Source organism: Idiotropiscis lumnitzeri, chromosome 18 (assembly GCF_059441095.1).
Source record: "Idiotropiscis lumnitzeri isolate Australia: NSW breed Sydney's pygmy pipehorse chromosome 18, RoL_Ilum_1.0, whole genome shotgun sequence".
Lineage (NCBI taxonomy): Eukaryota > Metazoa > Chordata > Actinopteri > Syngnathiformes > Syngnathidae > Idiotropiscis > Idiotropiscis lumnitzeri.
This window is the reverse complement of record NC_142408.1, coordinates 5,404,093-5,428,531: the sequence shown is the minus strand read 5'-3', so window position 1 is coordinate 5,428,531 and position 24,439 is coordinate 5,404,093. Positions and strand designations below refer to the sequence as shown.

General features: G+C 46.4%; 1 protein-coding gene and 1 long non-coding RNA gene across 2 annotated transcripts in view; one reads left to right on the top strand and one right to left on the bottom strand.

The window, feature by feature from the left end:
* The window catches only part of LOC148319144 (uncharacterized), a 39,977-nt gene that overhangs the window by 3,041 nt on the left and 12,497 nt on the right, over window positions 1-24,439 (bottom strand). Inside the window, exon 3 of the long non-coding RNA XR_015839712.1 lies at window positions 23,771-23,803. This is a non-coding gene — a long non-coding RNA (uncharacterized LOC148319144). The remainder of the gene's footprint in view (window positions 1-23,770; window positions 23,804-24,439) is intronic.
* Window positions 675-19,411, top strand: smad7 (SMAD family member 7). Its single transcript, XM_088280939.1, has 4 exons — window positions 675-1,825; window positions 2,904-2,957; window positions 7,871-7,942; window positions 18,509-19,411. The coding sequence occupies exons 1-4, from the start codon at window positions 1,357-1,359 to the stop codon at window positions 19,045-19,047; spliced, it is 1,134 nt and encodes a 377-aa protein (XP_088137065.1). The 5' UTR covers window positions 675-1,356; the 3' UTR covers window positions 19,048-19,411.

The window sequence follows — 24,439 nt, the reverse complement described above, 5'->3', positions numbered from 1 at the left end:
AAAGTGTGTAAATTTGATTTCTTGGCTCATTACATAATCGAGCCGTGTACATGGAAACAAACCACAGAGCGTCATCTCCTTGTCCCCATGACCGGAAGTGGATGCTCTAATTTATCACGTACTTGTATGTACACGAATAGAAAGTAAGGGGGGAAGGGGGTGACGTGTACTTTTGTAAAATGTCGTAAGCGTCCAGCCGGGGGCAGCCGCGAGCAAGTTAGGCTAAATCAAAGTGGTGATTACAGTTTCTTTCGCCCTCGATTTGATCTCGCAGGCACACAAAACAAACCCTCCTCCAAGTCCTCAAGAAGACTTCTTAAAGAACCAAGTTGTAAAATAACAAAGCAACGACAAAGTTCAAGACGGTTAACGGTAGCGACGTAGGATGTTGCAGCCTGACAGATAAAAATCAGTGCGCGTTTGGATGAATCAAGGTGGGGGAAGCTCTCATTAACATGACAAAACGTTCGAAATAAATGTCCTATTTCGATGTTAGACCACAACGCCTCACCGACTTCCACTTTATAAACTCGATGAAGACACTTTTTTTGCCGCCAAAAAACACGTAAACTTTTGTTTCTCTTTTTTTAAAATCCTCATTGTCGTGCTCGTTGTGCGAGCGCGTTCTGGTTGATAATGCGCGTTTAGTGTTTGCGCAACAACACAATCCCATTTCTTGTCAAGCGACAGGCTGTCTAGACGCCCATGTGACCGGTCGCGTCAATGCGCACTGTGGAGAGGACACACACACACACACACACACCACTAACCAATCCGCACCACACACACACGCGCGCGCGCACACACACACGCTCACTCGCTTGTACCCCGCCTGTGGGGAGCACACACACTCACACACGTCTGCTTGCTTCGGTGCCACGCACAGACACGCCGTGTGCATGAAGAGAAAGGCTGCAGGATTCCACGCTGAAGGATATCACGGAGCTTTACAAAAAAACAAAAAAAGCCTGTTTTGAGGATTTTTAGTGGTCGTGGATTAAAAGCTCTTTTGGGCCCTTTTCGCCACTTCACGTCACGCTGCTTTGTTGTAGCGCGACCGAAGCCCCCTGGATGTTGTTAGCGGGGAGCCACTAATTGAGCGAGCGAGCACCGGCGGCGGCCCAGCGGAGCAGGCTCAAGCGCCTGGCCGGGCTCCGGGCTCCCGTCTCCGGCGTCGCGCTGCTGCAGCCCCGCCGCTCCGCTCCTCCGGCTCGCCGCCTCTCCGCCACCGCCGTCGCCGCCGCCGCCTTCCTTATCCCCTCCGCCGCCGCCTCCTCCGGACTCGGACCCGGCAATCTTCATGGTTTGCGGACACCATGCCCGTTGTTTAGCCGGGGAACCCTCATCTCGTCCCGCATGTTCAGGACCAAACGATCGGGGCTCGTCCGGCGACTGTGGCGGAGCCGCGCGCCCGTGGAGGGCGACGGGGAGGCGGACAGAGGGACGCATGGCCCCGGGGGCTGCTGCATGGGCAAAGCGGCCAAGGTGGCGGCCAAGTCCCACGGCGGGTCGGAGGCCGAATTGAAGGCACTCACCCACTCGGTGCTCAAGAAGATTAAAGAGAAACAATTGGAGGTGCTTTTGCAGGCGGTGGAGTCCAAGGGGGGCGCCCGCAGCCCCTGCTTGCTGCTGCCGGGCAAAGTGGACGCCAAAGTGGGTCAAGTGTCTTACTCCCTCCCCATGCTGCTCTACAAGGTGTTCAGGTGGCCCGACCTCAGGCATTCCTCGGAGCTCAAGAGGCTATCGTGCTGTGAATCTTACGGGAAAGTCAACCCGGAGCTCGTCTGCTGCAATCCGCACCACATGAGCCGCCTCTGTGAACTCGGTGAGGAGACCTTTTTTAAAAATAAATAAATAAATAAAATAAAATAATGATAATTGATACAACTACAAAAATAAACGAACGGTTGCCTAAAAGTTTAAAAAAATATCGCATTTAAACACAATTCAGTGTCCACCAAGAAACATACATCCATGTTTTATATGAATGTCTTAAAAAATATTTTTTGTATATTTTATAAAAGGGTTTTGATGGTTTCATTTAAGTAAAAAGTATACAACAATATTCAAAAAAGTATATTATACTTATTTGAATAATTATAATTTTGTAGTATTGTTCCCATTTAAGTTTAGTTGCTCAAGAAGCATGCACATATATCATGAATATATGTTTAAATACTTTTAAGATATATTGTCATTTATGTTGTTAAAAATGGTTTGGCGGCATTGGGGTCATTACACTCCTTGGGATTAAGCAGAAAAATATTTTTTAAAAATGCAAACAAAAACAATGTCTTTTTTGTCGATATGTTATTTTTACAAGAGAAAATAATATATATTTTTTTTATTTTAAAGATGTTTTTGGAGGTGGGGGGTTTACTTTGGTGTCGTCATGTGCCTTCAAAGTGTCCATTTTAATCAATTCATCAAGGCACATGCATGTTTCCTCCCTCTGTTTATTAGAACCACTTTTCCCAAAGTGGGCAGGGAACTTTTCAGGCATGTGCGTATGTCTGTGAGACAGAGAGACGGAGCGATAGAGCGAGAGAGAGAGAAAGAGAGAGAGAGGCCCCTATCTGAGTTTGTCCTAGACGCTGATAGTGGCCCTCCTGGCGCCAGGCGGCCCCCTTGTTTATCTGGCTGTCAGTGAAAAGCAATAGCCAGCCCTCAGGGCCTCACTCTCTTGCTCATAAAGTCCTCAGAAGGTGTGCTAAAGCTATAGGAAACATACTATGTTAATTATTAGGTATGAAAAGTACATTTGGTTGGATTGGTTTTCAGCGTTACATTGCGGGATTGAGAAAAATGGTCTCACGGGCCCTCTTCGGCCCACGTGCCTTTGGTTTATCACCAGGGAGGTTTGTTCTTATACCTTTGCTTCTTTTGTTCCTCTGTCTTTGCAGAGTCTCCTCCTCCTCCATATTCCCGCTATCCCATGGATTATCTTAAACCACCAGGTAAGATCACACATGTTTACAGAAATTTAACACCAATAAAATTATCGAGTATGTGCGGGTCAAACTACGAGTTGAGGAGCAAAGATTTTTATATACATGCCGCAGAATGCTATTCAAACAACAGGAAATGTTGAAATGCGCGATAAAAAATAAAATGGTATTGTATTGTAATGTGCATGCCAGGCCACTAGTTGGCAGCATGTGCAACAATTACCTGGTGTTTTCTGAAACAATTTTTGGATAACGATTGCCGGAGTATAATGTAGTACGTCCATTGTTCACAATTTTTCATTTTCTAGCGATAACCAAATGATTAAGATGGCATAAAAAAATAAAGAGAAAAACTCTTCAAATTTTTGCCTAATGCTGACATCTCACTGAGCAGCAAATGCTGGTGAACGTATTCAACTTTGGATTTGCGACAAGAAAAAGTTTGCAAGCAAAACTGCACGCGAACATCTTTGCAACCTTTTAGAAACCCCAAATTTGCTCTGTTCGTAAACGTTCAGCTCAGCGAGCTTTAATCAGCAACCCAAACATGCAAACGCTTAATGTGCGTCTTTCCTGTTCAGAATTTTGCCACTAATGACAATGGTGAAGAAAATGTCACATCACATTTTTTTGCGGAGCGTGAGAACCAAAACCACACAATTTTGCCATTTTTCTATTTATGCTTGCTCGCATTTCAAGCCAACTTTTTGCATCAAGTGAGCACCCAATGATCTAATTTTTGCTCCAAACAGCATCACGAAACCCCCCCCCCACTGATTCGTGAAGACACTTGAACATCTTCATATGAGTGCAGCGCGTGTGTGCGCACCTCCAAGTTTGGCGTGCACGGGAAGCAGCTCCGTGTTTCGCTGTGATTTATGACGGCAGTGCAGAGGCACCGAGGCTAGCTGAGCACTTCTCGCGTGGCTGGCGGCCAGCTGGCGCTCGCGGCGGCCTACGAGCGTGTTTGTTTGCCAGTCCGTCTTCATGGAGCCATGCGCGCTTCTTCACACTTTCAGTCGTGTTCGCGGGACGCGTCTCCGCCGTTGGATGCCTTTAATGTTAGCGCGGGGGGCTTTTTTTAGCCACTTTGCTCGTTTACCCGGCGGCGGCTGAGTCTTTGCTTTGCTTGCTTGTTTGTTTGCCGGCCGCCACGACAGCCTGAGCCAGACGCCGGTTGTCACCTCGGTGCCAGAGAGGCGCAGCGGGTTATGTCATCGCGGCCTTGTGAAGCGTTATGTTTCAAGTGTAGCGTGGCGCGTCAGAGCTGCGCTTGAATGCCGTGATGATGCACGACACGTTGTTTTAGAAGACACTCCCAAGGGCTGCGGTTTTGGCAGCGTCTTAGAAAGGTGCTCATCACAAAGACAGCTTTTGGATGAGGAGCGCGATGCTATCGGCATCCTGCCAGATGAACGTTTCCCGATCAATTGAACTGCTTGGTGGCATCAAAAGCTTTGTTCACTCCACTGCTGTGAATACCCGCACGGCTCCAGCGAAAGCCGTGCTTCTCAAATAGGGGGCGCCGTGTGACCCTGGGGAACATGCTTTTTCCCCCCGCCGTACTACATTAAAGTGTAATTGCACATCCAGTCCAGTAGGTGGCAGTGACGCTCTCCATGCCCATTGTGCGCAGCGAGTATTATTTAGGTTTGTTTTGCAACTAAAATGTGATTATTTATAGTTGTGGGGGGGGGATTGTTTTTTTCTTGCTCAGGAAGGGGGCGTAACATAAAATAATTGAGAAGCACTGAGCGAAAGCAAAAATTGAAAGAGGTCAAGCACATTTAATTTTGATGTGCAATTTCCGCGAGGGTGGGAAGCAGAACAGAAAGAGAACGCTGATTCGAATGGAAAACCACCTGGAAATCATGCGACTTGAGCGGCAATAAAAAAATAAAAAATAAATAAATAATCCAAACTACGAGCAGCGTCATTTCAAACTAACACACCTCAAGGTTGGAGATAGGAAAGAGAATTGTTGATTCTCGTGATAAACGCCCGCTAACATTCTGAGAGGTGAGACTTGGCGTCATGCTGGATGCACGGCCTCGTTCCAACGCAATCGTCGTGACTTCCAGATTTTGGATCGCTCACAATCGTACCTTGGGACAATTTAGAGCATAGGTGTCAAACTCAAGGCCCCAGGGCCAGATCTGGCCCGCAACCTCTTTTTATGTGGCCCGTGAAGGGCAAATCATGCGCGTCAACTTCCTGTTTCTAGCACATTTTCTTCACTTTTAACAACATTGAGCTATGAGATATCGACATTTCTTTAAATAAATTGAAGAATTGTCGAACAAACAAACCGGAGTACCCGGGGAAAAACCCATACAGGGGAGAACATGCAAACTCCACTCATGAAGCCCAGAGCTGGAATCGAACCCACGACCTCTGCACTGTGAGGCCATCACGGCGCTCGCTGGGAAATGTTAGCGATAAAAGAACGATGATTCTTTTGGAAAAGCAACCGCGAATATCTTCAAAACATTCCACTCGCTGAAACATTTTAAAGTAACGAGAACCGGAGCGGAACCATGCTGCTTTAGGGAGGGAGAAAATGGCAACAATGCGCCTCTTAAATTCAAAGCGATTGTTGTCGTTTCCCACTTTAAACCGCAAACAGTCCATTAACTGAAAAATTTTTTTTATAGAATTTGGACGGAAAACGACCCAGTACCCACGCGGCTTGAGTGGGAAGGAAAAAAAAACCCCGCAATGATAAGCGACTGCCGTGTCTTCTCCTGCTTTCGGATTAAAAATGACCACGAGGCCAGGACGTATTGAAGAAAATAAAACCAATCCTACTTGGAACCAATCAACAAACGTCCCTGCGTCAAGCCCCGCCCCTCCGACACTCAACGACTGCTGTTGAGCCGCCACTTGGGAGTTAGATGAGAAAGACGTACGTGGAGGTCTTCTCTTTCTTTCCCCACATTGGCTTCTCATTTACGGGCGTGTGTCGGTGGCAAAAAAAGAAAGCCGGGGGTCCAGACAATGACCCCTGCCAGACGAGCAGCTGGTTGGGGGTCCGCCAGCCGAAACGGGAGAAAGTGGCTTTCAGTGAGTGGAAACAATAGGAAGTCATAGCAGCTGCAGCTGTGGCTCCATACAACCCCCGCCCCCCCACCCCCCTCCCACTCTATTCCGCACCTGCCCCTGCGCTCCCTCCCCGTCTGCTTATCAACCTTTATTTATTCAGCGTCTTACCAAAGCCGAGCATCAGCACTGTCAATCACGCTAACAACCAGCATCCCGCAGCCTGAAGTAAATAGGAAACCTCGTGCGGATACAGGAAGTGATTATGCAACTGAAGAAAAAAAAAAAACCCCTGAAGTTGGGGTGGGAGCGCCACAGGAGAACCAGGAAATTAGCAGCTAGCCTAGACTCTAAATCATCTGTCACGCTTTTTTTCCGCCGTTTGTCACGACCCAGCGGGCGCAGCTGCTATGGCCATCACGACCACGGGAGAGACGCCGCAGAGATGTATTAATAGGACAATAGGATGTCGACGGCTCCGCCCCTCCGCCACTAGCCCGAGGGCAGCTGTCACTCACCCCGTTGCGCGATACCTTGCTGGCGCTTAGCATGAATGCTAACATTATATGTTTGCGGGAAAACGCTTTGAATCCACTTGTGAATTTTTGTGCGTCTCTCTAACTTCAGCTCCCCTCTCTCACCACGCAAGACGACATTGCTCAGCTGACATCGTGTAACTTTTGAAGTCATCCGCGGGATGCTTCAAAGTCCTCTATGCCCATAGGTGGCACTATTGAGCTAGCCTTCGCTCTCATTAGCGGTCCAGTTAGCGGGAGGTTCTTAGCACGACGACAGTTAAAGCATCCCAGGTCACGTTCATTTACGCCACTGCACTTCGTCCGTGAAGCCGCAAGCGATTTCCTCCGAGCAGGTCAACTGCTACTGAGCCAGAATCTCGCTTCGCTTAATCGGATGCATTTCACTCTCTCTTACACGGTCATTTCCGTTCTTCTTTGTTTGGATGCCATGATCTACAGACGTAAAAGAATGAATTTTAAATTAAAAAAAATAATTAAATATTAATTCAATTAAATTATTAATTAAAATTTTAATTAATTTATATTATTAAAATGAAAATTAACCTTGAACCCAGAACTTAGTTACTTGTTCTTGTTGACACGATTGTCTTCTACTTCATGACTCTAGGTTTTCATCCTTGTACTTGTGGACTTAGTCCTCAGATTTGTACCCATAGTAATCAGAACTTGGTGTGCTTCTAGTTCTTGTGGACCGAGTACTCAGAAATGCGACATGCCTGTTCTGGTTTTCTCTCCAAGTTGAGATCTAAGGAAGGCCATCCCTGTTGTAAAATCCCCCAAATTTCTGGTTCTCACGAGCAGAAAGTGGAGGTCACACATCTCACGGTCGCTATACGCCGCAGCACCGACGACGCCGGCGCCGGTTTGTGTCCGTATGCGAGTGGCGGCCTTGATGTAAATCGCCACCTTGTTTCAGCTCGGGTGGGATATAATCGACACACTGTTTCCCCCCACGATCTCCCACTCCCTTCCTCAATCCTGTGGTCAGATGTGAACAGTTGCCCTGGCGACCAGGGCAAGACCGCTGGCAGCCAATGAAAGGTCGGTTTGGCCAAGAGACGCCGTTTGCCAGCGCCGCTCGTTAGCACGACCGCGGCGGTGGCGAGGCCTCGCCAGTAAAACCTCGGCCCATGAATACTTCATGCTTTGATGCTTTCTGGATTGTGTTCGGCGATCGGGTTTTAAGAATAAACGCAAGGTTACCGATTCACCCAAAGAAGTGGATTATGGGAAATTATCTTGTTCGTCAGCGTCTCCAACGGGCATCGATTTCAACGTGGTGACGGACGGCCCCGCAGCTGTTTCTCTGCCGTCACTAATTCTCAATCTCTGTTTCTGCTCCAGATTCTCCGGACTCAGGACCGTCATCCAGTGAGACCGGAGGAACGACCTACTCGGCCCCTGTGGGGCTTTCAGGTAAATCTCTTTTTTGTGCTCTACACGATTGTGTTCGCCAACTGTAAATCAAAGCGACGATGAAAGAGGCTTGACGGTGGTGTTTGGAAATGACTCCGGGTTCTGTTCATGTGCAAACCCGACGCCAAGGAAGCGAGCGAGAGACACAGGCACTTTTCTCTCTCGTTTTTTTTCCGGAGCCTCGTTCGGGGCTTCCTCGGCTCTTCTTTCCCATAATCCTCTTTGGCCGGCCTCCCAAGCCGGCGCCGCGTCCGCGGGCAGAGTTGTTCTCTCCGGGCCCTCAGATGGTTCTCATTACTGGGTCCTTTTAAAGCCTGTTTTATGTCAGTTGGTGTTTGCTGCCCATATTCTCCCCCACAAACCAAGATCCCCCGACACACACACACACACACACACACACACCCACACACACTCTCCACAGAACCACCACCGCCCTCAACCCGCCTTTGTTTGGCGGAGGCGGACAACCAGAATATGTCTCATTCTGGACATTAAAGTCCTTGCGTGTATTCGCTTGACAGATTTCACTTTAAACGATGAAACCCTAGAACCGAACTGGGGTCCTGGGGGTTGGGGGGGCCGCGGGGGCCCCTACTGCTTATTGCTGCCGCTTGTTCCTTAACGGGGTATGCCCCTCCCCCCCCTCCCCTGGTTTCCTTCCTGGCAGCAAGCGGCTCTGCTGAATGGGCCTCCTCAGCAAAGATGGCAGAAAAGCGGTGCCCTCGTGGTTTTCCCTGGCACGCCGCCGCCCCCCCTCCCCAGCAGTTCCTCTCACCTCCCCTGCGCCCTCCCTCTGGGGCCCCGACAAAAGAAACATGGCTCTCCCAGAAGGCCTGCCACTGACCTTCCATTTGCCTCAATCACCTCTTTTTTTTTATGCTCTCCTCCAGACAGAAGGCGGGGCAGCAAGGGAGGGGGTTCTTGAATGGGAGGGGGGGCATCCGAGTTGAATATTTAAGTGCTCGTGACCCACAAACTGAGGGAAAAGAGCGATTTGGGCGAGAAGGAGTTAAGCGAGCCACCACGACAGTGACAAGCGCAAATGCAAAGCGGGCTGCCGGCCAGGCTAGTGGCTCCGTAGCGGCCTCTTGCCGCTACGCGTCATTCGCTTGGAACACGGCACAGAACAGGGAGGGACACTCGGGGAAATGAGGAGAGTGGGGGGGGGTTTGGGGTCGATTGAGCTGGTTTGAGTAGACCACAGAAACTGATGAGAGGGATCACAAAGTGTTTTGTGAATGGAAAGAGGCCGGGACTTCAGTACCTCTGCCAAGGAGATTTTCGCGGCATTTTTTTTTTTTTTTTACACAAAAACGACTTAACCGATTCCCTTGGAGGATAGCGGGGGTCAAACTCAATTTATTGTCATCCAGTTGCATAATCGTTTCAGGATGTTTTGATGACGTTGCTCGAAATTTGTTCGCGTACAAATGCGCATGAATTCACCGCTGGCAGAATTGTGCCAAAACTTCCCCAGCAGGCGAGCAGGATACAACCCATTTTATTAACGCACACATTCATATAGCGTAATGTTTTTTTTTTGTTTTATTTCTTTCAATTCATTTTCTCTACATAAATCTCGTCAAATATGTTCAGTTTTGAACAACTGCAAAAATGAACCTTTCCATGGTTAATTCTGAGAAATTTTGTTGCTTCACTGAATTTTGCGACTAACTACAGATTATTCCGATAGGTTACGACCATCTGACTAAATTTGGGCTGTCAAAATAAAAGTCTTTGTGGTTATTTACTGTATTTTAGGTCCAGATAGCTTTTGTTCATAGTGCTCGTTTGGTTTGCACATTTTCCCGACAGTTCACGACTGCCACCTTCGTTAATTTGCGCAGAAACAACTCGCCCGATTCTAACCAAACCAAGGTTTCTTTTTTTTTACATTTGTTAGCTTTATTAGCATAGCATTTAGCCTTATTTGTCCGTTAACAGCTCACCAAAAGAAAAAAAAAAAAATCAACGTCTGAGTGGAACCTGACCCAAATTAAGATTGTCTGGCCTTCCTTGGCAGAGGTCCGCGCTGGACTTTGCCCTCCTCGCTGTTTTTTTTGTTTTTTCGTTACCCCCCACGTGGTTCCTGCGCACAGTCGACGCCTACGTCTGCTTCTGTTTTTAACGAGAATTGATGAGAGGGCTGTTGAAAATTCTGGCAACGGGCCTGAATACCCGGCGTGACGCAGGCGTGGGCCGCCGCATGTGTGTGTGTGTGTGTGTGTGTTCGCAAATGTTCTTATTTGGGGAAGAGAGACTCTCTCTTCCAACAGAACAATTTGGGTTGCTTTGTGTACTCTTGGATGCAGAATGTGTTTTTATTTTGACCCTGCTAACGTCTTATCAGCCTGTCAGTGGCGTGCCTCCTGGTGCCACTCGGGACAGACCGGCATGCAGTCAGGCTGCGATGTCTCACACACACACACGCACACACACCCACACACACACGCGCGCACAGGGATAGAATGACCACGGTGGAGGCCTTGGCACATGGCCCACTGTCACACAGGCGCTTCCTCCCGCCGCGGTTTTAAATTTAGCCATGCTTCTTTTTTTTTTAATTCCCGTCACCTCACTCGGCAGCCTGTCTGCGGAAGAGATGAGAATTGTTTTACAGCCTTTTTTTTTTTTTTTCAATTTTTGTCCCGATACTTTTGCTCATGTTAACTCATCATTTTTATGTTTTTTTTTTTTACATTTTTTTATTTTTACAAAAATTGAATTCCTCTTACACTTGCTTTTTTTTTTTGTCCCGATACTTTTTGTCAAATGTCACTGTACCCGTTGTCACGTATAGAATGACGCCGGCGCTTTTTAAAAATTCCATCCTGCCCTCCACATCAACGTCACGACGTCAATTAGTCGGCGACTCAATTCGCTGGAGGTGCAAGCTCCATCATCGTCTCCGGCGTGGAGGATTAAATTTAGTCCAGGCTCATTAAATCAAACTTGCTGTCATGACGACTGCCCTATTTTTTTTTTTTTTATATAGTCATTAATGACGGGAAGTGAAGTGTCACCCTCGTAACCCAGTCGACTTTTTTTTTTTTTCTTCTTATTTTAAATCCGGAAACTTGCTTCCAGCTCAACCGCTGAACAGAGCGCCTTCAGTGTTCCTCAGTGTTTAAGCTCCTGCACTCCCGGCATTCCCGCCTTGTTTGGGTTAGCGGCGAGAGGAAAGGGCTGCGCAGGATATGACCTCATGTCTTTGAGCCGGCGGGGAAAAGGACTCGCATAAAAAAAAAAAGAAAAAGAAAAAAACACACACATGCACGCACACACACGCGAAGGAGAAGCAGAAAAAAAACAAGTATGGAATCTTTTTGTCTGCGTGACTCACCAAAGTTCAGTTCAGCGAGCATCAAACGATTTTCTTATGGTTTTTAACTCCCCATTACTTATTTTATACGAAGCAGTGGAAGTCGAAAGTCAAAATAACCTCACAATTAGCATACAGGTCGTCGCAGTTGCTGCAAAAACGCAGTGCACCAAAAAAAAAAGTGTCCCGATACGTTTGTCCAACACCCTACACTACGTCACTAAGGTGTCAGGATTTTTTTTTTGATTTCAAACATGAAATGTTGACACCTGAATGTGAGCAAATGGAAGTCAGTGGTCGCCCCCCCCCCCTCTCAATCCTGATGCCCGTGTTTCCTTCAAGGAGGCAAGATGGCGTCTTTTGGGCGGAGGCCTTGCACGCCGTCCTCTGTAATTTTCAGCGGTGCGCGCGAACGAGCGAGCGTAGATGCCGGCCGGGGGCCTCGCTGCCGAGTCGGCGTCTCTCATTACTCCCCCACTTCCTCTCTTTGCGAGGCCGCCAAAGCTGCCTCTTGGCAAGGGGCGACTCCATTTTGGTTTTTGGACGTCCTCTGTTTTCTCCACCCTGTGTCATTACGCCGCGCAAATCGAAAAAACAGTGAGGTTAGGAGGAGGCGGAGGAAGGGGAACGGAATGTGGGCCCTGAGCCGCTTGGGTTTTCTGAGTCTTCTGCCATTTTGAGGCGTTTACGGTTACCTTTGAGCAGGGGAGAGGGGAGCGTTTTTGGAGGGGAGTCATGAACAAGTTGAGCAACGTTACCGCGGAAGCGCATTCTGACACGTGTGAAGCGGAAATACGTTGCGCATGTGTTCGAGTCCTGCGAGACGCTCCTTCGTCCCCGCCACGCAGCCCATTTCATTTGCGTATGGAACCCACTGCACCAGGCAGAGTTTTTTTTTTTTTTTTTTAAAGGCACCAGATTGTGTAATAACAACAGAGTATTGCGTAATCACGCACGCACAAAAGGTATAGCAATGTTTGTTAAAAACACAACAAAAGGCCAGACTGGCTCTACTGGTTGTCCTTTTTCCCACGCCGCCCGAACGCCACAGCGAACTTGACTGATGACATCATCAGTGCAGTTTTGGTTTTTTTTGGACCGACTTTATTGAAGAAACGTCTTTTTTAAAAAAGGACTTTTGAGAATTAGTTCTGTTTACGATAAAACTTTTTTTTTTTCATTTTACCACAATTTTTTTGTACTTGTTTCGAAAGCAACGCACGTACTTCAGATTGGAGTTCATTCTCCTCACTTAACTTTTTTTTCCAAAATTTATTAGAACAGAATTTGACTTTCAGTTTCTTCCTTTTAATATTAGTTTTTTCATCCTTGAGGCTTCATGACTGTTTTTCTTGTCATTACTGCTTTTGTCAACAATCCTTTCTTGTCACTTTGACCTTTTCTTGTGCTACTTTTTTTTCTGAACAAAACTTGGCGCTTTGAGCAACTTCGCCGTTTTCTTCCATCACTGCTTTTTGTGAACCAATAATTACCTTTTCTTGCAACTTTACGTACTTTTTCTTTCCTTACTTTTTAGTCATTCGTGCGTGTGACTTTGACTCCCCGAACAAAATGTGTCTGTATTCTCACTTTTTTTTTTTCACAATTCATTTCCCCCCCCCCACTTGCTGATGTCACGTTCACATCTATATCCCAAATAGTATGTTGTATTGCATAAAGGAACATATAGACACAAACATACACTGTCTAAAGCCTCTCTGCGGGTTGTCTGCACATTTTCCCCACCACGGCGCCTGAACGCCACAGCGAAAGAGGTGGGCGTGTCCTCTTGTGAGTCAGCGTGGTATATAATCTTCTCGGGAGTCCACGATGACATCATCAGTACTCGCCTGGCACCCCGTGCTCGGCGCTGTGGTGTTTATTTGTCCCGTCACCCTGGGAATTCTGGGCATCCATGAAGATGATGATGATGATGTCGATGTGTGTGTGCGTGATGAAGTGTTGCAATAATAATAAGTCGGTCCGCTTGGTGAGGAAGGAGGTGTTCCATGGGAACAGAATGTTCTACTGAGGATGATGATAATGTTTCTTCTTCATCTCTTGTGGCGGTCCAGACGTGGAGATCATGTGATTATGGCAGCCAAACATTCCAGCCCTTATCTCCCACCCCGGATGCTTCTGGGGAAGAAATAGCAAGTCTGCGAGTCATTGTCCAAGATGTGCAGATAATAAATGTGGGCCACTCCCATGCCAGACTTTTCCTGCCATCACTTTGCTCCTCTTGCTCTTTTTTAGCGCTGTCGCTCCCATTTTAATGCCCGAAATGTGACCTTGAAAATGCCTCATCGCGCACAATTATTTGTATTTGATATTTTGGTTTCACTTTCCGCCGTCGTTGCCGCAAAGATATTCGCGAGAGGCGAGTGAGACGTCAACCTCGGAACATAACAGAAGGAATGCCTCCGCGGCGTGACCTTTGAACTTTTGGAATAGACCCCCGTCGCCGCCTCCACCCCGCTAGCTCGGGAGAGGGTGTTGACTTAGAAAATAAGGCGCCGCCGCCAAGAGTCCCATTTCCTTCACGTCTTCCCCATTCCTGCTTTCAGCTGCTATTTGTGTGTGCGTGCGTGGAGACAGACTGAGGTAATCATTAACCTTTTTAGACTGCGAGGACCCAGTCAGCCGACAACCGCCAGCCCCCGCCCCCTCCCTCTTTTGTCCAGTTGTCTCGGCTAGCTTAGCATCGATGCTAATGCAGCTCCCCAGTCTACTGGAGTTCAAGTTTCTTTCGCAAACACATTCAGGTTATTAAAAATGAATATGTGATAGCGGTGTGCGCTTAAATGGCTAACCTGTGCCCTCCTGCCGGCTGACAGTTTGTTTAAAGAGCGCAAAATGCTCTGTTGTCGTCTGCATCGTCAGGATGTGTGACGCGCGCACAATCTGCTGCTTTAGCGACGCGCTAGCAGCATTTGCGGCCTTCGCGTTCTCGTCGTTGAAGAAAATATGAATGCATGTTTATTACAACTTTTTAGTGTCCTAGGGAATTTTGCTGATTAATATAAAGAGAGGGAGGAAAAAACATCAATATCACACTTTATCCAGGAATGGCGCTTACGCTGGAGAACAACTTTTATTTTATGACCCATTTTTCTTTTTTCTTTTTAACAAAATCTGACCTTTTTGTCTATAAGGATATTTTTATAACTTAAGAACTTTGGCACAAACTACTTTTTATGAAAAATTTGAATTTAATTATTTTAAACTTTTTGTGAATCAAAATTATAATTCCTTTTCATATATTTGTGGCCAAAATCTTACCTTATTCTTTCAAGTTTTCCGAACAAAATATGACTTTACTATTTAAATGTGACATTTTTCTTGTAATATTACAACTCTTTGAGACCAAAAACAAATACGTAGTCATGACTAAGTGCTGTTTTTTTTTTTTTTCATGTCCCTGTCCTTTCTTGCCTTTGGTGGACAATTCTGCCTAGCAACAAGTGACCACAAAAATCAAATAATCCTGGTGACCGAGATCCGTACACATTCTATTCTGAATTACTTAGTTTGTATCTTTTAGGGCACAGGTGTCAAACTCCGGTCCTGGAGGGCCGCTTTCCTGCATGTTTTCATGATTCAAATGAGGAGGAGACTTACTGGGCCTCTTCAGAGTTTGCTGCTCATTCGAGTCAGGTGTGTGGCAGCCGGGAGAGATCGAAAGCATGCAGGAAAGCCGCCCTCCAGGACTGCAGTTTGACACCTATGTTTTAGGGCCTCGGATGCAAACCCAAATATCGTAGCGTTCATGTGAACCGTTCGCCACATTTTCCGCATCATCGGGGGGAATTGTTCTCCCCGCCGCTCTTGTTGCGTCCGAGGCTGTAGGCCAGAATGACGCAAGCGGCCGGCGGGCGCAAAAGACGGGGCCGACAGATGGCCCCGAGACTGCCGGCTAGCCAGATTATCCTCGGCGAGGAGAAGCGGCGAGAGCAGGTGGAGCGTCCGACAGAAAGACAGACAAACTAATGCCTGAGCGGGCAGACGTCCAGACAGATGTACGGACGCAAGACGTGTCTCGCCTGGCCCGCCAAGGGCAGGAGGTGCAAGCAGACAGCACCTCTGGCGGGCGCCGCAAATAGCGTCAGACTGTAAGGCGAGGAGAGGAGACGAGGCTGTCCAAAATCCGGCAACAAGATGCGCACTTTGTCCCCGCGTGTGTGTGTGGGTGTGTGTGCGTGCGCGTGTGCGTGTTGAGTATGACGTTGTAGCCCATGTGCTGTCAGGACAAGCTGCGAACAAGCCCCTGACATGGCCAACAAGCGCCTGGATCGCTTTTCACCCAGCTAATACATGCCTCGGAGGCTCCGGGTACCTGTGCCCCCCACCGCCCCCTCCCCCCCTTTCTCTCGTCAAAAACAGTTTTTGGGATAGTCATGTGATAGTCTTTTGAGCAAAATATTTTATTTATTTTTTTGTAACTTCCTGACTTTTTCCGCAGCATTAAATGTTTCCTAGCGTTACTTTTTTGAACAAAATAAGACTTTCGTTTAATATCAGAATAACTGTTGTAACTTTAGGAGTTTTTTTTGTTTTCTCACAATATTGATACATTATGAACACGAGGACTATTGGAATTTTGGACTTTTCTTGTAATACATTATTAGTAAATGAGTGGACAAAACAAACATTTTAACTGTTCTATATTATCACATTTTCTGATTTTTTTAAAAACCTTTTTCTTGTCATATTGCTACTGTTTGCTGATATCTTCAATAATGTTTCTATTCTTTTAAAACAACACTAATTACAAATTAACAACTTTTTTTCCCCCAAATTAATTTTTCAAAACAAAATTATTTTTTATTTTCGGAATAGTACTTTTGCTGAACAAAATAGACCTTGAAAATAGACCCCAGCGGGCCCGGGCGGTGTCGTCATGAATAGCGGGGTGTTTTCTGACATGCTCAGACAGGCAGGCCGGCTCTAATGACCTCTGACGCCAGACCTCGTCACTCCGAGCAATAACAAACAGACACACTCTTCGCGTCTGTTAATCCCCCCCCCTCCCCCCTTGCAGGTGAGCGCCACCACCAGGCTGTCTTTGCGGTCACAGACGTTTTCCGTCTCTTATCTGGAAGATAAATGCCCCCCGCCCCCCTTTTGCGTTTAGCGTAAGGTAGATAGTCGCGTACTTAGGCGTCCCCCGCCCTCCTGCGCCCCACGAGGATGGATTTACGATAAACTCCCCCCGAGGCCCGGCTCTGACCAACTTCAAAGAACACAGCTCAGCTTGTTTTATGGAAGGCTTTGAGCCACCCCCCCAACCACCACCACCCCTTCTTGCCTTAAAGACCCTCCCCCGTCTCCCCGATTCCGTCGGCCAGTGCTGTCTAATGAAGGCTAATGACAGGCCGCGGCGCGGCGAGGCTCGCTTGGACCGCCACACATCCTGCCGCATTAGCATCGTCGTTTGTCTGTGGCGGGACCTTCCAAGTTACTGCGTACGAGAGGGGCCAGTGCTACATGAAACTGAAGGAGGGGGGAGTGTACGGCGCAGAGATGGGGGTGGGGTGGGGGCTCGTTTTGCTTTCGGAAGTAAACACGCGTCCGAAACAGGACGGCGTAATTAGTCAAGGACGCAAAAGTTGCAGTCCAAGTATGTGCTCCCCACTCTTTGACACTCTCTCTTCCCCTCACCCTCAACTTCCTCGCGCCTCACTGGCTCCTTTTGAGGGGTGGCGGGGGAGCCACATTGCTGCGGAACAGAGATATGAGCAGGGGGGGCTGGAAATTGGAGCGCGGCCAATGCTACGCTTCTTTTTTACGCTTGGGGAAACTTTAGATTGGCCAGGCCTCGTTGCTCGCCGCCGCCATTCTGCTCACACGTGCGCTCCCCCAACCGAGGAGGGAATGTTTATGGGAACGTTCCTCAACTCAACAACGCTACCTCTTCCATGCATCCCCGACCCCCTCCCCCATTTTGTAGGATGATTTCCGGCAGCACGCGGCGGTACGATTGTGATGACGTCAGCGCATTGTTGGCCCGCGCCGCTAACGAAAACACGGCGAGCCAGACAGAAGATAAGCGCTTTAATGCCTCAACAAATAATGTAGTGCATGTGGACACTTGCCCGCCCGTGTCTCCTGGTTGCCGCTCCAGGAATTCCAACGTGGCTGCTTGCCGCGTGGCAGAAAGTAGGGCGGAGAGCGCCAAGAGGCGGTAGAATCAAGGAATTTGGTTGACTTTGTTTTCTTTTAAAGACATGTGGTCGGACCGTGGTCTTCCCTGCCTCCAGGCAGCATAAAGGTTAGATGTTTTTTTTTCTAATCAAGACTCAAGTGTTTCTGGTTGGTTGGGTGGTGTGTTGATGGTGAACGGAGATCAGAGAAGAAGTTGTCCCACCGTGTTCGGATGTAGCTGTGGTTGCTAAAGTCCTTGAGAACTGCGAACGATGCAGAGATGCACCAACCCAAATTTCTGTGGAGTTGCCGCTCAGGTTTTAGTGCCTCGTTCAAAGGCACCCTCTCCAGCAATCACTCCCAATTTCTGTTGGGTTGGCTCTCTGCTGTTGTGCTGTTGCTATGGCGAACAAGAGTATGTTGGTTTGCGGGATCATCGGAGATCAAAAAGAGTTGCCATCTATTGTCAGTTGGAAGCACCGACCTCAGGTTCTACTTCACCGACGAGCAATGGGAGACATGGTCGTCTTCCTGACGGTGATGGGTCCAATCTCAAGCGCAGTACAATGAATGCTTTCGATGTTCCGCTGTGAGTGTGCACCCTGAGTACTCGGTGGTTTCGGGAAGTCGTTTCGGGAACCACTGCCAGCTTCGGTGGGGTTGAGTCTCTGGTCCTGTTTCTGGTGGTTGTATCAATAAGACAAACCAGAGACACAGGTACCAGTCTTTGTTGGCGAGCTCGTAGTAGTCCGGGATTTCGTGCAAGGCCACCATCAGCCAACCCTCGTTTCTCCAGTCCAAAGACCAACAAAGTCCTACCGTAGGACTGGTTCTTTCATTAAGTGTCAGATTGTAGGACAACGAAAGAGTTATGCTATAATTATGGTTGGAGTTGCTGCGCTTTGGTGCCGCCCCCTCTAGAGTCATCTGGAGTTCAGAAATTTGCCCAAGGGTCATTTCCTCATCACCTATGCCTTGTTCCACACGTAAAACCAGGACCAACCTGCGAACACGTTACAGACCGAGCTTGTCAATGCTATGCACGTTTTTAAGTTGATGTTCAAGTTTGAAACCCTGCGCTCCTTCTGTTCCCTCTCTAGATTCCCTGGCCTTGCAGGAGTCGGGGGAGCGGTCCCATTGGTGCGTGGTGGCCTACTGGGAAGAGAAAACCCGTGTGGGGCGCCTCTACTCGGTCCAGGAGTCCTCTCTGGACATCTTCTATGATCTACCTCAGGGCAACGGCTTCTGCCTGGGCCAGCTCTGCTCCGACAACAAGTCGCAGCTGGTGCAGATGGTGCGCGCCAAGATCGGCTACGGCATCCAGCTGACCCGCGAGCCCGACGGCGTGTGGGTGTACAACCGAAGCTGCTACCCCATCTTCATCAAGTCGGCCACACTGGACAACCCGGACTCGCGGGCGCTGCTGGTGCACAAGGTGTTTCCCGGGTTCTCCATCAAGGCGTTTGACTACGACAAGGCCAGCAGCCTGCGAAGGCCCAACGACCACGAGTTCACGCAGCAGCCATGCACGGGTTTCACGGTGCAGATCAGCTTCGTCAAGGGTTGGGGACAGTGCTACACGCGACAGTTCATCAGCAGCTGCCCCTGCTGGCTGGAGGTCATTTTCAACACCCGATAGCGGCGGCCTCTTTCCTCCTGTGACACTCGCCCCGCACCCTCATCCTCCATTTTCTTTTTTTTTTTTTTTTTTAAATTTGCTCCAGAGGTTCAAACGGAGAACGTTATCGCAGAAGAAGAAACACGAGACCTTCTTCACAAAAAGTGACTCAAGAGTTAATGAAAAATTAAAAAGTGAGAAATGTATTTTATGTGATATATATATATATATAAATATATTATTAACTGTAAATATGAAGACGTTTTATATGCATCATTATTTATGTATTGTGCAATGTGTTGATGAGAAAAAAGAAAATAAGATGCACTTTGCTTAATATAAATGCAAAACAAAGAAATGCCAAAATAAAAAAAAAAAAATCTAATATCTCCTGCTTCATGTTGTTTGCTTGATCGTGCATCCATGAAAAGAACAAAAATGGAACGCGTCTTGGGTTTTTTTTGTGTGTTTTTTTTTTTAATATTTCGTTTCAGGGAGATACAAAGAGAAAAAAATATATTTTGGGGGAAATATGAGTTTTATTCCTAAAATATTTCAATTTTTTTTCAAACTTAAGTTTTTCTACATTTGCTCCTACTTTATTATCATGATTTTTTGGGGTGCAATTTTAGATACACATTTTGCTTTCATTGCTTCAAAACAATCACCGATCAAATCGAGTCATAATTCCTAATCATTTTTAATAAATAAAAACAATAATCCAATTTCACAAAACATGTCTGTGTAGCTTCTCAGTCATCCAAGCTGTGATCATTCATGACACGTTCTCAAAACTCTTGTAACGTTGCTACTTTTCTTTCCACAATATTTGGAAACAATAATATTAAAATGGGCTTTTGTCTTTGTGCAGCTAAGATTTTGCAACGTCACTACTTTTTAATTTTTTTTCAGACCACAATCTAGTTTGAGTGTCATTTCAAGACATGACTAATCGATCCTAAATTCTTGATGATCTATTTATCACCGCGTCCCTTTTTTGTCATCTTATTCGTACTGCTCGTTATTCGTTTTCAAAGGGTCTCCGTGCTCCCAAGTTATTTTGGTATGGGTGTCCTTGATGACATCCCAGTCAGGAAGCAGCGATGCGCATCAGGAAGCCACAAAGTCAACAAAAGGGTGCCCGTCCGTCTTCATCCTTGTCACTGAAAGAACGCGCCGAATCGGACAAAGAATTTGGGTGGCACGCCTGCGGAAATGAGCAATATGCCGGACAGCGACCCACACGACAAGCTATGTGTGTGTGTGTGTGTGTGTGTGTGTTCCCGTCTGGCCCTCGACCTGTCAGATGGGTGTCTGTGAAGCGGATTACTACAGTAAGCCTGCTTTACCCACTTCCACTGTCTCAAAGACCTACATTCACGAGGCCTACTTTGCTCAACGCACAACAAACAACGTTGCGACTTTTATGGCGACGGCACAACAATGGCTGGGAATAATCGACGTGCACAGCCTGTGAAAATATGACGACTATCAGTTGGCCTGAATATTCAGAAGTCTGACTGAACAGCCTGAGGGTGGAATAGGAGGCGGTCACATGACGGGACCTCGTTCCTGGAAGTCAGAGGCCTCATAATGGACGACATGCCCTCGCGGCGCTAATCCCGAACCTCGCTAATACCGTAGCGGACAACCAAAGCGACTACAAGTTTGTGTGTGTGGGCATGTCCACATCTACCCTCGGAAAGGAGGACCCTACGATCCCACCCTGCACAAAAGCCATGAAAGGTGTTTTTGGATATGCTTACATTTACTTAAATAGTCAAGTAAGATTGAAAAATTGTGTTTCAAAGAACAATCAATCTTGGGTATTTTTGTTACTACATTCTATATATTTACTGTCGACATGTTAAGACAATTTTCCAACCGCCCCAAAATAGATACGTTAATTTCAGGATATGACAACTTTTCTTTGAAAGGAAAAAAAAATTAAATAAGACTAAGTTGCGTTTATAGGCAGAGGCCAAAAATCTTGTCTAGGTGGCGTTAACGGTGGGTGGGGGGGGCTGGTGGGGGTTTCTCCTTTGTGAGAATTTTCTGCGTGCGTGCGTGCGTGCGCATGTGACCTCCAAGCCCATCTAAACATCCTCTCAATTGTTTGAATGCGGAATGTGAGTCATCCCTTAAAAGTTGATTTTTTTTTTTTTTTTTTTGAGGTGTGCGTGCTATTTTTAGATCAAGCACTCTCACCGCAGCCTTGCATGGGCCTGCTGTGCGTCAGACGTGTACGTGTATGTACGATATGCGTCTTTCCACGTATGGTTGTGTGTGTGTGAATTCCTGCACACGTGCCTACTTGCATGAATGCATACTCGGATGCCTGATGGGGGGGGGGGGGATGGGGGGTTATCGGGTTGTGCATAAGACAATCATACACAATGAAAGATTTTAAGTGAGCTTTAAGTGGATGGCGGGGGGGGGGGGGAACTAGCGCCACAAAGTGTTACTTCAATGATTTCACAGGCGTAAAGTTCAGTCGGAGGCTTTCCCCCCCCCCGGGTAATTTGGATGCACAGATGACTTCTATCATAATTCCGATGATCTATTCCATGGGTGTTTACGTCAAGTCACATTAGCGTCAACGCGCTATAATTCCCTCCTTGTCCTGCGTACATTTCTATAGGTTGCAAGCATGTACAGCATTATTAGGAGGATAACTCAAGAGAAATGTCAGTGAACGCGGCCCGAGAAATATGATTGATGGCTGCAATATCGCCACGAGACAGCCGACAATATCCTTTTTCAATAACACGATGCGGGGGAAAGACATGTCCGTTGACGTGGGCCTCGCTGACTGACAGCTGACTTCAATAATGCAGCGATTGCATCAAAAAGTGGATTGGTCGCCGAGCTCACTGGCAGGAAGTGAGAGGGAGGAGGCGGCGACCGCTCAGTCCTCGCAGTTTTGTGCGAGGTGACTTTTATTTTCTAAATACTGTGGTTATTGTGTATTTTTTTTCCCCGATGAGGTGAGGTTACCAAAGCACTTCATCCATCTGCTCCTGTCAAATTTTAGACCCCTTTGTGGCCCACCAATCAAAAAGTTTACCCACCCCTGCACTAGACAAAAGTGTCTCCTGGCTACAGTAAAGCTTTGGGATTTTTCACTGGTACACAAATATTAGCATACTTCCTACATCCATTTTTTTCTGTATGGGCAATTTAGAGGTGAAATGTAGGAGTGAGGGGACACACTTTTTCGTTTTTGCTCATACAAGAAGGCCATTTTGCTGTCCGGCTTTGTGTGTGTGTTGCTTTCTGTCGTGCTGACTTTGCTGGATGTGTGTGCGGATTGCAGTAAATGGGTTGCGGAGGAATGCGAGTGCAGGCTAATCACGGTGGGCCTTGAAGGAGTAACCAGATAGCAGCTGGCAGACTTCAGAGCAGCGGGAAAAGCCTCCACGCAGACGCAGCGCCTCCCCAAGGAGACGCTTTGGCTGGAACCCCCGCCCACCCCGCTGAACACCCCCACCCTGTATAAACCCTCCGTTTGACCCAGACGCTGCCCTTAAGTGGCCAGCTTACGATCACGTTCGTATTGTGTATTCGCAAGCCACTGATATGGCGACGACGTTGAATTATCATCATCGTAAAATGTGGAAAGCGGTAAACTTATCGTAGTAGAAAACAGCAGGGAAAAAAAAGACTCATCTTCAAATCTAAAATGTAAAATTCAGTTTTTTCCCCCCCAGAATACAAATTTACGCTTTTAGTATTTTTTTAGGAATATTTTTCCACATTTTTTGACCAAAAGAAAAAAATATTTGACACTTATATTTTGACTTAAAATAAATCTCAAAAGTTGTTTGCAGGAAATAAAGTTTAGTATTCTGATTTGTTTTGCTCAAAAATAGCTATTGTCAAAATATTTGTACTTGAAAAAATAAGAATAATCTTGTAACAATGTGTTTTTTTTTCTAATAAAATTTTTACAAATTAAAAAAAAAAGAATCTGATAATTTTAAGACTTTTGAATAAAACAAGATTTCCTGAAGATGTAAGATTTTAATCTTGTGATAGTCTGATTTATTATTGTGATTTGTCACAAAAGATTAAAAAAAATTATACACATTTTGCGACAAAACGCGTTTTCCTCAGATTTTCCCTTTTAATTTTTTTCTTTAAAATAGTTTAGGATCATAAGATTACAGTCTTCATTTTTTTTTTCCTTTTTGAAAATCAGATTTTGGTTAAAGTGATGAGGTAAAAAAGTTGAGTTAAAGCTGAGTTATCATATTCTGACATCATTTTTTTTTCTTGGAAAAAAATGACTAATATAGTAAAAATCATTTTTCATATTCTCATATAGTAACAAAAATGATGAAAAAAATACAGAAATAAACTGACTAGAGACAAAGCAGAGAGCGAGCTACTTGCAGCTGAAATGTATCAGCACTTTTGCGCAAATTAAACATCTACGCAAAATGGTACTTCAATATCTTCTTCTGATAGAGAGCAGAAAGTTTAAAAAAAAAAAAACATCCCTGAGGCCAAATTGGGTGTCTGACTTCAGTAAGACGGTAATCAGCGCATACTTTAAGCATGTACACACGCGTGAGGGTTAGCGGGCACATATGCACATACACTCACGCACACCCCAACACTCGCGCACAATTAGGGTTTTTGTACTTTCTTGTAGCGCCGGACCCGGGGGCCTTGTTATACGAGAAGCTCGATCAAAGAAGGAAGAAAGCGATAAGCAGAGGCGAGGAAGACGGCAACTTACTTTAATTATCTTCATTCCATCCTTGGAAAGCAGCTGGAAAAAAAAGAAAGGGGGGAAAAAAATATTTTTTTTTTTTTTTTTCTCCAAACTGAGCGAGCGAGATCTTACAAAATATGTGAATTCTCTGATTGTTTTTCTTTCCTCAATGACTTTGTTCACTTTGCCGTTTACTTTGATTGCGTCTGTGGCTCTGCGCTCGCGAGCATCAACAGCCGAAAGAAGTTGTTGGGAGTACACTTGACATTTACATTTACATTACAAATTTCCAAAAGCATTTTAATTCTTTGGTTGAGGTAAATGTCAATGAGGAATGAAAAGTTTCACAGGAAGGGAGCAATTCAGGGTGGCTAGCCTGCTAATTAGCATTAGCATGAATAAAACTCAGCGTTTGTTCGATGTTTTCTTCCTGTTAGCATGCTAACAAGTGTCTCATCGTTTTTCTGTCTTAAATGATTTCATTCAAGCTGACATTTACTTATCAGGTGTCCATGCTAGCCCGTAAACGCATGAAAAAAATAAATACTTTGATGAGATAATATTGTCATTTTTTTAGGTACATGTTAAATATCACAATAAGTAAGAGTCAACATCCATAATCGTTCATCGTCTTTCCAAGGCCTACTAATTAGGATGCAGCGCTAGCACGACCGGACCTTTGACCATTTTGCG

What these genes read in the sequence shown, in the direction of transcription:
- smad7 (XM_088280939.1), top strand. Translation starts at nt 1,357, where the DNA reads ATGTTCAGGACCAAACGATCGGGGCTCGTCCGGCGACTGTGGCGGAGC. An exon ending in GGATTATCTTAAACCACCAG is followed by an intron (nt 2,958 to 7,870) that starts GTAAGATCACAC and finishes TTTCTGCTCCAG; the next exon opens with ATTCTCCGGACTCAGGACCG. An exon ending in GGCCCCTGTGGGGCTTTCAG is followed by an intron (nt 7,943 to 18,508) that starts GTAAATCTCTTT and finishes TTCCCTCTCTAG; the next exon opens with ATTCCCTGGCCTTGCAGGAG.